Source organism: Schistocerca americana, chromosome 2 (genome assembly GCF_021461395.2).
Source record: "Schistocerca americana isolate TAMUIC-IGC-003095 chromosome 2, iqSchAmer2.1, whole genome shotgun sequence".
In the NCBI taxonomy this organism is placed as follows: domain Eukaryota; kingdom Metazoa; phylum Arthropoda; class Insecta; order Orthoptera; family Acrididae; genus Schistocerca; species Schistocerca americana.
In genome coordinates this window covers 575,130,891-575,143,237 of record NC_060120.1, presented here as the reverse complement: position 1 = coordinate 575,143,237, position 12,347 = coordinate 575,130,891, and the positions used below count along the sequence as shown (strand labels likewise).

The following is a 12,347-nucleotide window of genomic DNA, read 5'->3' as shown; positions in this document are numbered from 1 at the left end:
CTTTTAGCTCTCTCATCGATGCGGTGTTAGTCTCATTTATGCCTGTAAAATGACACCCTTTAAGGTTTTGTTTATATTTTGGAACATAAAAATCATATAGGACCATGTTTGGTGAATATAACGGCTCAAGCATCATTACAATACTGTTTCCAGTCAAAAGTTTTCTAACAAGTAACGAAGTGTAAACAGTTGCATTATCGTGGTTCAGAAGCTATGAAATGATTTGCCACAAATCGAGGGACGCAACACATGGAACTGACAGTGTGCTCTGCAGCTACAACGGATCTGAAAACGTTCAGAATATAACGATGTGGTGTCGTGGGTTTATCTGCTTTTCACATCGTGTAGAGCTTCATAATATAATCGTTGTTGGTAATGGACCGTGGACTGCTACCGCGAATGCTCAGTAGCGACGTCACTACTAATTGTAATGAGGTCCTAGAGCTGGCCGTCGAATCCATTGCTACGGAAGAGCTGCCAAGAGGTCTGAAGGATCACTTGGTAACTGCTAAAGGGTTGCAGTTTGCCTGTCGAATGCATCCCCCGCGTGTCCTATAGGACTGATATCCAGGAACATTGTTCTCAATGAAATCGGTGTTTGTCACCTGCTAGATCAAATCGACTCGATAGAGAGGGGCATTGTAGCTTGTTAAAATGCTTTCTAGAGCAACAGTACGTCTCAAATTCGTACAAGCGCAGTTATTTTCTGTAACTTTTGGTATTAATAGTATTCCTCTGGCAACCAGAGGCACTCTGGATATCAGCATGCCGATCCATACTGACGCTAGTATCATACCATCAAACTGTTTTCGTGTGATTGATACAGTCACCACTTATAGCCTAGACGATTCTTGGACAAAAATAATTCTCTAAAGTGATGCGGGATTCGACTGTGGAGAGAAAATTTCTCAATTAATGATCCACAATTGAGCACTGCAGGTGCGTGGCGAAGGCGACTGAGCGGTACTCGTTCCCCGTCTTTTACTACCTACGCTAGCTGGCCTTACTGGCTTTTACACGGACGAGCACTCGCCGACTTGCTTGCAGTTAAGAAAGCGTCGCAGTTAATTACGTCACAACGCAGCGCTAGGTGCAGAGGAAACGCTTGGAGCCTGCAGACACTACGACTTCGTGGCTCATGCACATCAGCTTTAGCTCGGCGTGGCGATGCAAGTTGCGCAGGTGGCGAGATAGCGCTCGACTTCGGCAACATGCACGAAACTGTGCGAAGTTTATTCACCGTCTCTGCAGCAAGCCATAACCGACTGAACACCACGTGAAATGGCCTGCAGACTGCTCTACTCCGAAGCAATGGGTCCCGCCTCTGCGGTCTGCACACTGCTGTACGTTGAGCATAAACAGCAGCTGCTCTGAGACTCGGAGCCCTGTTTGCAGAGAAACCGCAACGTCTGTGGCAGGTGCTGGTTCTGCAGGCGTTTTCAGATTCCATCATCCACTTAATACTTGCTGTTGGTCCTGTATCAGAGTGTTTCATGTAGACCGACCTCGTACTAGTCTAGTACAGCCATTTATTGTGCCCCCCGCCCAAACCCTCGAAATACGACACGTAGCGGAGCCACTGAGACTACGATATGTTCTGACCTACTTCAGGGTGTCAAAGAAACAGATGTAAAATGAGACAGTTGTCACACTATGTGACGTACATCATTAAGAGACCTCTTTTCCTCGAAAAAGGTCAGTAATCACGACAAAGATCTTACCAGAGTGAAAAACGCTCTTATCATAGCACAAAAAAGGCGAGTATGTCCTGGACAGAGCAGGGGTTATAAGAGAAGGGAAGTAGTTTTTCGGCTTTTCTGTCAGCTTAAAAGACATTGAAATCAAAACATCTTGACACATTCGCGCTTTTAGTTCACTCCTAGACTCTTTTAGCTATTACAAGAAGACTCTTAAACACTGTGATGTTATATATTTTTTACTATGATTGGCGAATCTTGTGGATTTTGCACGAAGGATCTAGGCTATGAATCCATGAAGTTCAAGATGCAATTGTGCCAACACATTGGAGCTAGGAGAGCTGACTGCGCTGGGGAAACAAGGGCACTATGTGATACATTTTTCATTCTGGTTCAAACTTTTACTCTACCGTAGTTTTAACATTAGACCGCAATAGCTTGGCAACTGATGTAGATCTTAGTTGACTCGGGCAACGACTGATCCGGTACAGCTTTGTTTTTATTATTTTTCGAACAATGTTGGTTATTTAGTGGCAACGGATAAAGCTTCCACAAAACAATAGCGGACCATTAAGTACATGTATTCGTCTACCTTGTTACAAAATTTTAAACGATTGGCACAAGTTTGAAACAATGAAGCGGCGCACGTAAAAACGCCGACAAGAATTTATTTTCTGCACGTGAGATACGAATGGAGCTAGATTTTTGAAAGCGAGTTTTCAATTTCATCGTAAAAATACATTTTTTCGCATCTGAATCATTTTAAGCACTCTTCGCGCATTCAATTCACGTAATAATGAATTTGACGTACGACATTTAGCTCGATTTTAAGCCACCGTATGTCGACGACAGATAAATATTATTGAATAAAAAAGACATAGTTTTGACTTTATCCATTTATTTACCTTCGTGCAAAGTTTGAACCGATTCGTACAAATTTAAATTTTGGAAGTGACACGTTTCAAAATCCTCCCAGAAAACAAGTTTCTTTCTTTTTTTTCTCCAAAAATCCAAACGAGGGAAGATTTTTTTTAAACCTTTAGAATTTATCTGAGACCAAGGTCTGATACACCGGTGGACCAGATTTGAACCATCAGTGTCGTTATACCCCAGTGTTGTTTAAGGATGACTGTTTTTGCACGTAAAATCCGAAAGAGGGTGAGTGTTTCAGTACTTAAAATACAAACGGTGCACATACAAGCGGTCCCATTTCCTGAACATTAATTTCAGCGCAATTAAAATCTTTTCGAAAACAAATTAATCGATTCGCGCAATTTGCCTGGGCGTCAGCTCGAATTCATCGTTCAAAACTTGCTTATGTACTGTAACATCTCTACAGCAAGACAGATGTTCGAATGGTTAAACAAATGGCAGCTGATCCGAGCTAAACCGATAATAGGAACCGAGCACCGCCAACCCCTGCCCCCCCCCCCCCTCCCCACCCGCCCAAACCGCGATTCTGCGCTTCCTCACTGTGACGATACGCATGGTGCTCTGCTTTTCGGTATTTGCAGACGAGCCTACGCCTTGCAGACAGTACACCTTTGCTATGCAGGTGACAGAGTTTATGCGTGTGGGCGAATTTTGGCGATATGTGCAGTGACTGCTCACGTCTCACTTTCCATTTGCTGGTCTCATCTGGCAGCCTAGTGTACAGTAGTAGCTGTTGGCAGCCGTCAGCCGCACGTGTGTGGTGTGCGCAGCGTCACTGGACGGAGTTTCGGTGAGTCCGAGCCCGCCGGCACTGGGCGGCGCGCTGGAGGCTCTCACGTCGCGGCCGCTGGACCGGGAGGACCCACAGCTGGAGCAGCCACAGTGGCGGCGGATGGCGGCGGCCGGCGCCGCGCTGTCCCTGGAGGTGCTGGACGCCGACGACAGCGCGCCCGCCACCATCAACGACGGACATCTCTACAGCAGCCGCCCTGGCGGACTCCTGCACAAGGTGAGGCCAGGTAGTGCCTAATAGCGGGGTCCGTACATCTGAATCACGAGTCTAGCCCTCAGGGTTGCTGATGAGTCTTCCAGCCTGTACGGCGGTGGTCGAAGAGACTTTTCAGCTTCTGACGTTTCGTCCAGAGCTGCGCTGGGCGCTTGTGCAGGTGCACCTGGTGACGATGAGTCTTGCCAAGAGCACCTCCGACGACGTACAACACAGCTCTGGACGGAACGTCAGGAGATGAAAAGTTTCTTCGACCCCGGCCGCACAGCCGACACGACTCATCAGCAACTATGACACCCGGTCGTGAAAGCCTTCATTGATAGCTCTCAGAGTTTTATTTTAGAGATCGGGCAACCGGAGAAAAAACTGCACGTTGTGAATAAAATTTTCTGGCTGTTAAAAGGCTTTTATTAAAAAGTTGCTGCCGGTTTCACATCAACAGGGGTGGTAGCTTTTTAAAAAATCATGGCGCGGCTAAGTGGTTGCTTGTAGCCAAGACCCATATCTAGACATGAACGATGGGACTTGACTGCAAGCATCTTCTTCATCGCGCCACGACTTTTTGAAAAGCTGCCACAATAAGATGAATCTCTACTGATGCGAAACCGGCAGTGATTTTCTAACAAAAGTATTTTAACAACCACTGCGGAAGAGTTTATTCATCGTCTCAGAGTTTGGCTCACAGTGATGACTGGGTGTTGTGTACTGTCCTTAGGTTAGTTAGGTTTAAGTAGTTCTAAGTTCTAGGGGACTGATGACCATAGCTGTTAAGTCCCATAGTGCTCAGAGCCATTTTTGTTTTGCTCACAGGGGGTACAACACGGTAACTGGATTTTTGCGATTTTTTTACATTCGTAGTACATGAAGTTCATAACAGAAATATCAATATTCCAAAGAAGCTCGATGCAACTCCCAAAAATTGTCAAGAAAATCGACTTTGAAGTTAAAGCTCCTTTTTTCGGAGTGCAGTGTGGATATATGCAAGAATGCTCACTTATCACGTTGCTAGCTTCGGATCGATTCCTGGCCAACGCAGATTTTTAAGTAGTGGTGCATTTTCCGCAAGTATTTCCTCGAAACGTAAAATACACAAAAGATTGTAGAAAAACCGGTAGCTATCGAGACTGGTAATTGCTGGCTGGAATCGCGTTTCGGATATTTCTTTCGCTGCTTTTCCTTCAATTGAAACATCTATGTCATCAAATATATGCTGATCAAAACGTATACAATTGTAATTTTTATGGTCTCATATCTCAGTCGGAAAAAAGGAACTCTTGTAGGATCACTTTGTTGTCAGTATGTCTGTGCGTCTGTCTGTTCGATTTTTCAAAACCCTTTTTCTCAGGAACAGATAGACAGATCAAGATGACATTTATGTTTCTTGTTAAGGTCTATAGTCCCTTAGCCGCGTAAAAATGTGAAACACCTAAGTCTACCCAGTCAAAAGATACGATCATTTGTCTCAAATATTTTCTTACTCGCAAACTCACTCACCAGAACCTACAGGGTACTTCCCGTTGACCTAGAATCATAAAAGTTCCCAACAGGCAAGATTTTACACTACAGCCGGCCACTGCGGCTGAGCAGTTGTAGGCGCTTCAGTGCGGAACTGCGCTGCTGCTACGGTCGCAGGTTCGAAGCCTGCCACGGGCGTGGATGTGTGTGATGTCCTTAGGTTAGTTAGGTTTAAGTAGTTCTAAGTCTAGGGGACTGATGACCTCGGATGTAAAGCCTCATAGCGCCCAGAGCCATTTGAACCATTTTTTTTACATTACAACCAAAGGGAAAATCCGAAAACTGTCATTTGTAATTGTATCACACGAAAAACATTGTTGTCATTTGTTATCAAACTGTATGTCCGTCGGTCTGTTAAGACACCTATCTCTCAGGAATGGGTAAATTGAAATTTATGTCACATGCTGAGATCTATAGTCCTTTGGTGGTGTAAAAATTTCAGTCTTAAAAAGTCAATGCTATCAAATGATACTGCCATATATGTCACATATTTTGATACTCGCAAAACTCACTCATTAAAAGCCATATCGTATGCAGAAACCCAGTTTTCATTACGAATATAAATTATTAATTACTAATCTTTTATAAAACATTGTTTGTAAAGATAACTATCTTCATGCATTTTACGCTTCACGAAACTCGTCGTAGAACTTGGATCTTTGTTTAAAAATTTCCTGTTTCCATAATCGAATCCAGGACACCTACGCAGGAGGCGGACTTTCTACCATGGAGCCACACAGCCTCTTCGAAACAGCGATCTTATATTACGGTATCAAAGACATTCGGAAAACTTCAGTTCCTCGAGAATTTTTGAGAGTTGCATCAAGTTGCTTTGGGAGTGTCGTATTTGAGCTCTGAACTTTGTGTGCTAAAAATATAAAAATCCGATTGCCGTGTAGTGACCTTGTCAGATTAATTTAATTACACACACATCAGCATATTTACAGCTTTTCTTGTACATAGCGGTGGCCAGAATAAATTCACAGCAGCAAGTAGTAGAAGAAGCCTAATTAATGGTGTTAGTATGTGGTATAATCTAGAGAAACTCTGCCCCTGGTAGCTGAGTGGTCAGCGCGACGGAATGTCGTATCTAACGGCCCGGATTCGATTCCCGACTGGGTCGGAGATTTTCTCCTCTCTGGGTTGGGTGTTGTGTTGTCCTTGTCATCATTTCATCCCCATCGACACGGAAGCCGCCGACGTGGTGTCAACTCGAAAGACTTGCACCAGGCGAACGGCCTAGCGGACGGGGGGCCTTAGCCACACGGCATGTTTTATCTAGAGAAAAATGAATAGACGAGGACATGTGGTTTTGTACAACTTGCTCAATTTAAACGGGTTTAAAACCTTGTTGCAGCTCCTTGTACCATACTTACTTCCTGTGTTGTAATAGGTTATAATTAATGCACTATGATATAGAAATGTTCACATTTTAACTTAACAATGTTGTTGTCCAGTTGTTCCTTCTTGCTAAGTACTGTAGGCGCCCCGGTGGTCCCGGTCGCCTACGGTGGACTGGATGGCCGAGCGGTGACCTCTCCAGTTGTCAGGATGCTAGGAAATGGCTGTAGAAGCGTCAGAAACGCCAAAGAAACATTATTAATTCATAACACCTTTATTCCCGCCGAGTAGAATGTGACTTGGTGATATCAACGACCTTCCCCGAGTCCTCGCTGACTCGTAGCGATGACACCAGCTCCGGGCCGCACAGTCTTGCTAGCGCAGCGCCGCGTGCTGTGACGTAGCGAAGTAATGTCCTTACTTCGTACTTCAGCCGCGCGTGGCTGGTGGCGCTCTGCTGGCCGGTCGGCTCGGCTGTAGACAGCAAGCCGCTGCACGGGCAGGCTCTGGGTTGGAGGCCCGGTGCTGTCGGCACGAGATGTGTTCTCGTAGTGCGGAGTGTACTCTATCCCACCCCGTCTTCTTCCCTGCTCCCCCTGGTGGCTCCACCGCAGTGGATGGGCGGAATGGGCTGCAGTCCCCCAGCGTCGTCGGCTCACCCAGTTGTGACGGCGGATGCACAGGGCCTAGGCCCCGCACGATCTCGACGACAGCACCCTGATGTGGTCCGCATTGGCGGCGAGCGAGTCTACCGCGAAGTCTGCTAATCCTGGGTTGATGATTGAGAGCGGCAGCAGAGGGGACCAGAGCTCGTACTGTCCCCTCACGTCTGCTGCTGGATGGGCCGCCCTTACTGCAACATCTCCTTAATAAAGATTAACATGTCGATCACCGAGCTGAGCGCTACGCAGCGACCCAGTACACATCTAACTGCAAGTCTAACTGCGAGTGCCTTGTTGCTATCAAAGCTGGCGTATTTAAAGGAAGCACGAGCGACGTCCTGATGTCAAATGGTTCAAATGGCTCTGAGCCCTATGGGACTTAACATCTGAAGTCATCAGTCCCCTAGAACTTAGAACTACGTAAACCTAACTAACCTAAGGACATCACACACATCCATGCCCGAGGCAGGATTCGAACCTGCGACCGTAGCGGTCACGCGGTTCCACACTGAAGCACCTAGAACCGCACGGCCACACCGACCGACTAGTCCTGACGTCATGCTCGTTTGTAATGAACTCATTCGTTCCACTTATACTGCTGATTCATCTGCCGTACTCGCCCCTTAGGTGTTCTTGCGACAGAGTTACATGTTGTTACGGCAGACTTACGCGAAGTTGTGAAATGCAGTACAGCTGACGCTATACCTCTGCCTTGCACTATACGAAAGTCTCCGTCTAACACAAACCCGCGTGCTAAGCAATTCTCTCTCGCCTGTTGTGTGTAACCAGGCCATTGCCCCCTGCGTGACGACACATTCCGATACATGTGCAATCCTCTTAGCTCTTGGCTAACGTACTGCCTCTGGCTCTCGGCATAGGCAATGAAACTTTGACAATATTCCACGTTTCCAACTCTTTACTATTCCGCGACACTACAGTACTTTCAGCTGCTGCAGCTGTTTAATTAAAACTGATATTCTTTTGAGAGAATTTTCTATTCAGAGAGCACAGAAAATAACTTGTCCTGTGCCTGCGTGGATAGACTGTTAGGGGACGGGACAATGGCACTGGTGAGGATTTCACTGTGTACGGCCACTGTGCGGTAGAGGAGTTGAAATTCAACAGCAAAAGCCTACTCAAAAGTAGAAGTTCTCAGTAACAGACTGCGTGTCTGCAAACGATCTTATTAACATGGTATGCCAGTTTGACCAGTAAATCGACAGTCAGTTGCCTCTGAGTAGAATACTGGATAATATAATCAGTGTAGCTATTAACAACTGAGACAGCTGCTCATAACGCACAAGCGCAAAGCTCACCAGGGGGCAGCAAAGAAATAATAGTAGTGGGGATAAACTCGTTTAGGACGGAGAATGAATATGCGTATCTACACATGTACCAAATTATTTTGCGCGAGCGCTGCACCGCAAACAAAAGATGGTAGAGTTCGAGCTAGTGGACTTTAGACTGTGTCATCTGAACTGACACTTCTGTTGCTTTCCCGAACTCAACTGAGTTGTTCTCCACATGATTCCAGACTATTGTCCACTTTAGTTACAAAATTAATCACCATAAAACGTTCTCTCTCTCTCTCTCTATCTCTCTTGCCCTCTCTGATACCCAGTTAGAATACTCTACTCCGCTGTGACGTTTAAATCTTTCGTCATACTGTCTCTGTATGTCAATGGGATTAACTAAGCGCGTGACTGAATTTTAAGTTCGTTGATGTCCAATATACGTCTATGAGACGGCCCCACACCTATCGCATTAACAGTTATTACTCTGTTAGCTTCCTATAACTTTATGAAATTATAGGTGATGAAAGGAATAAACGTCGTTAACTAAAGCTGGATATTGCTGAGTAATAAAAATATTTATGCAGCCCTTGATTAATCCTGTGTGCATAAAGAAAGAGTGAGTTACTTACTTGACGAAGAATACACTAAATCCGGCCCCCAACGCTCCTGTTCGAAGTTAAAGTTCGAAAAATCGGCTGCGGATAGCTTTTCAAAGTCCACAAACCGGTGCTGAAATTTCACGTCTCTAAATACGACGCTGCAGTTCTGAGTTAATGTCCGCGAACCTAATCACAAGTTTCATAATTCTAACGTTGCTCTGCTGTTCAGAGATAAACTCCAAAAGTGCAAATTTCGGAAACTTTTCTGAGTTCCCGAACTCTTGCAGAAATTCTACAGTTCCAAGAGTTGTCACCCGAAAATTTTTAAACGCTTTTAGTCGCATCTGACACGCGCTCATCGTCATACCTCCGACCTCTCAAAGCGAAGTGCCCGCAGGCCAAACGGCCGTTGCCGTCGTATAGGCTCCATCTGTCGCTGCAAAATCCACAAAATTACACGCACTGTACATGTTACCATAAAAACTACACATGTAAAGCTCTACGTGATTCGCGCTTGCACGGTGATTCAGTTATTGAAAATAGCAGTTTCATAAGACAGTATACCGTAATGTCTATCGTTAAAAAAACATTCTCTGGTTTTAAGCCGTGTCAAGTGGTGTACTGCCCACGAGCTTTCGGCAGAGATCTCCTCTGTCATTGTCAAGTCATCCACTTGACAATGGCTGAGGAGATCTCTGCCAAAAGCTCGTGAGCGGTAAACCACTTGACGCGGCTTCAAACCAGAGAATGTTTTACTAACGGATATCCCCGCGAAAACATGCATTCGTACATGTCTGTCGTTGGTTGCATACGCTCTTATAACGAATAAAATTACATGAAATTTAGCGCTAAAGTATTATGCATGGATTTGGGCTGGAATTCCTGCTTTTCCGAGGTGGCATTAATTTTTTTTTAATGTCTTTGTTTTTGGGGATATTTGCATCTAATTCGGCGAAATAGCCAACATTAGCATCATTTAAATCTACTGAGAATTAAATGTCTACAGATGACTAGAGTCTATTATGTAGTACTGTCGCTAAGTTTCTTGTTTTGCAATTTATTTTGCTACTTGAGGGTAAAGTGAAATTTGGACAATCAGTAGCAGAAAAGAAAGGTTCATTCAAATCCCTTGACCTAGGTTTCGACGTCTTTAAAAAAACCTTCTTGAAAAGTATCAGAGGCTATGCTGGTTACATAATGTTGAGGAGGTACGTTGACGTTGTGGAGATCTACATACATTTGCGAAATACTGGCTAATGACGGTCAGCATGATTTGCACGCTTTTACTATTATGGAGGTGAATTTTATCTTTGATTGATGCATCGTGGCTACAATTTTAATGTACCTTCACAATATTATTTAACCAGTATAACCACTGATCGTCGAAACCTAGATCAAGGCTATGAATGAACCTTTCATTTTTGAAAATGACTGGCTATATTGCACTTTACCCTCACAAAGATTCTACTCTACGGCTGCTGCATCCAGCAATTTTCAAGGTTTAAAAAATTTATTTTGCACCAAAATAAGTTTTTTAACGCTCTGAATCAACATTCCAGCTCATAACTCAAATTACATTGCTTTAATAAAAAGTCCGAAACTATTTTTCGATAGCGCTATCCAACCACTGTCTGTTGATGTTTTATCTTGTGTTGCTAGTAAGGCGTTTGTTATTAACGTTTAAAATTGGGATCTACATTCATGTCTTTCACAGTATCTAAAGTGAGTGGATGCTTAGACGCACTTCCTAGGAAGTACGTCTGTCATTGTCCGTTCTGTATGATATGGCTTTTACTTATGCGGCGGCCGTGTATAATTTACAGGCTCTGAAGTTGGATGATGGTTGCACCGTCACATCACCCTCGGAGCAGCAGCAGACACTCGACCGAGGAACACCCTTCAAACTGCTTGCTGCCCTTTTGACACTCGGCTGACTTCGTGTTCTCCGCATCTTCCGACAACATCAGAGGTCGATATGGCGTCTGCTAGTCAGAAAGACAGCTCTACGCACTACTTCCTCGCGAGCTACTCTTGCCTGTGTCCGGACTCGCAACACGCTGCGCTACCTATCAAACCAGTGCATGTGTACCTGCTCCTGTCTGTCAATTCTCACTACGAACCCGTTATATAACCGACCGTTTTCGGAATTATCGTACAAAGCGTGTAAAATACAGTATTGTCAACGCATGAATGATCCGTTCTCATGGAGATTGTTGTATCACCTTCGTCGTATCACTACTCAGTATGTGCATAGCATGGCTCGTAGATAAGTGAGTCTAGCTACGGACTGTCCACGCACGTACGAGCCAACAGCGCGCCCTCCAGTGGCTGAGTCGCACGTAAAGCCACGGCGAGACTCACTGGACTCAGCGAGCTCAAACCGCCCCGCGGCCGCCCACATACAGCCGAGTTAAGCCAAGCGTAAACGTGATAGCGTGTGCTGCTATGCCTCGTCGATGTCAAAGGGGCGAAATGAGCACGTGAGTTCCAGAGCGACAGAACGTTTTGTCATGTCGTGGCACTTTGGCTGTCATAGGGCACGCTGATAACACAGTGAGGACACGTGTTGGAATCACTTGACAGAAGCAGGTCGTACTCTACAACCACTGAATTTGAGAACGACAAAGGATAACCGCCTTCGAGTCCACACAGCCGTAACGGAATAGCAGCCGAATGGGACTCGCGAGATTGTCTCTTGTTTGTAGACCTAAAGGCAGACCTCTTCATCCACTGTACCACCTCGCTCAGCCAGGAATACGCTTCGTTCTATGCTTTACCTTTCTCTATCAACTCCTAACGACACAATAAATAATAATAATTCTCCAGATTTTCAAGGATAGAAGCGAATTTTAACATAATCTGATCTTTTTTACAAAGCGCCAGAACATAAAAGTATTGATTTAAACAATGAAATGCAAAATATAGAAAAATTTGCTTTTAGTACAGATTAAATTAAAAATGAATAAATTAGTTTCTTCTGCAAATTTACCTCCTCTGATGAATTCTATATAAGTTATCTGACTTGAAAGATTTCGCGTTTAAAGGACAGAACGATGTTATAAAAATAATATCTGGTGTCTGATGTTAGAACTAGAACGTTCTGAAAAGGACTATTTTGAATGTGAGCTTGCCACGTTTCTCATATTACATATAGTCTTTATGTTCCTTGTCGATACCAGCATTTCTTTTCTCTCAAAAACTAGCCCATAGTTCATATAACAGCAATTTCTGCGAGCTATTTGCCAGGGAGTATTGTTCATCTTGTAGGTAATATAGTGGAATCCCGAAGTACATTAAGT

The 12,347-nt window shown here is 44.6% G+C and overlaps 1 protein-coding gene across 1 annotated transcript in view; it reads left to right on the top strand.

Annotated features, from left to right (window-relative positions):
* LOC124594195 overlaps positions 1 to 12,347 on the top strand; it is a 294,437-nt gene that overhangs the window by 239,639 nt on the left and 42,451 nt on the right. Inside the window, exon 5 of the mRNA XM_047132553.1 lies at positions 3,401 to 3,639. Within this exon, the coding sequence (XP_046988509.1) occupies positions 3,401 to 3,639 (239 nt within the window). The remainder of the gene's footprint in view (positions 1 to 3,400; positions 3,640 to 12,347) is intronic.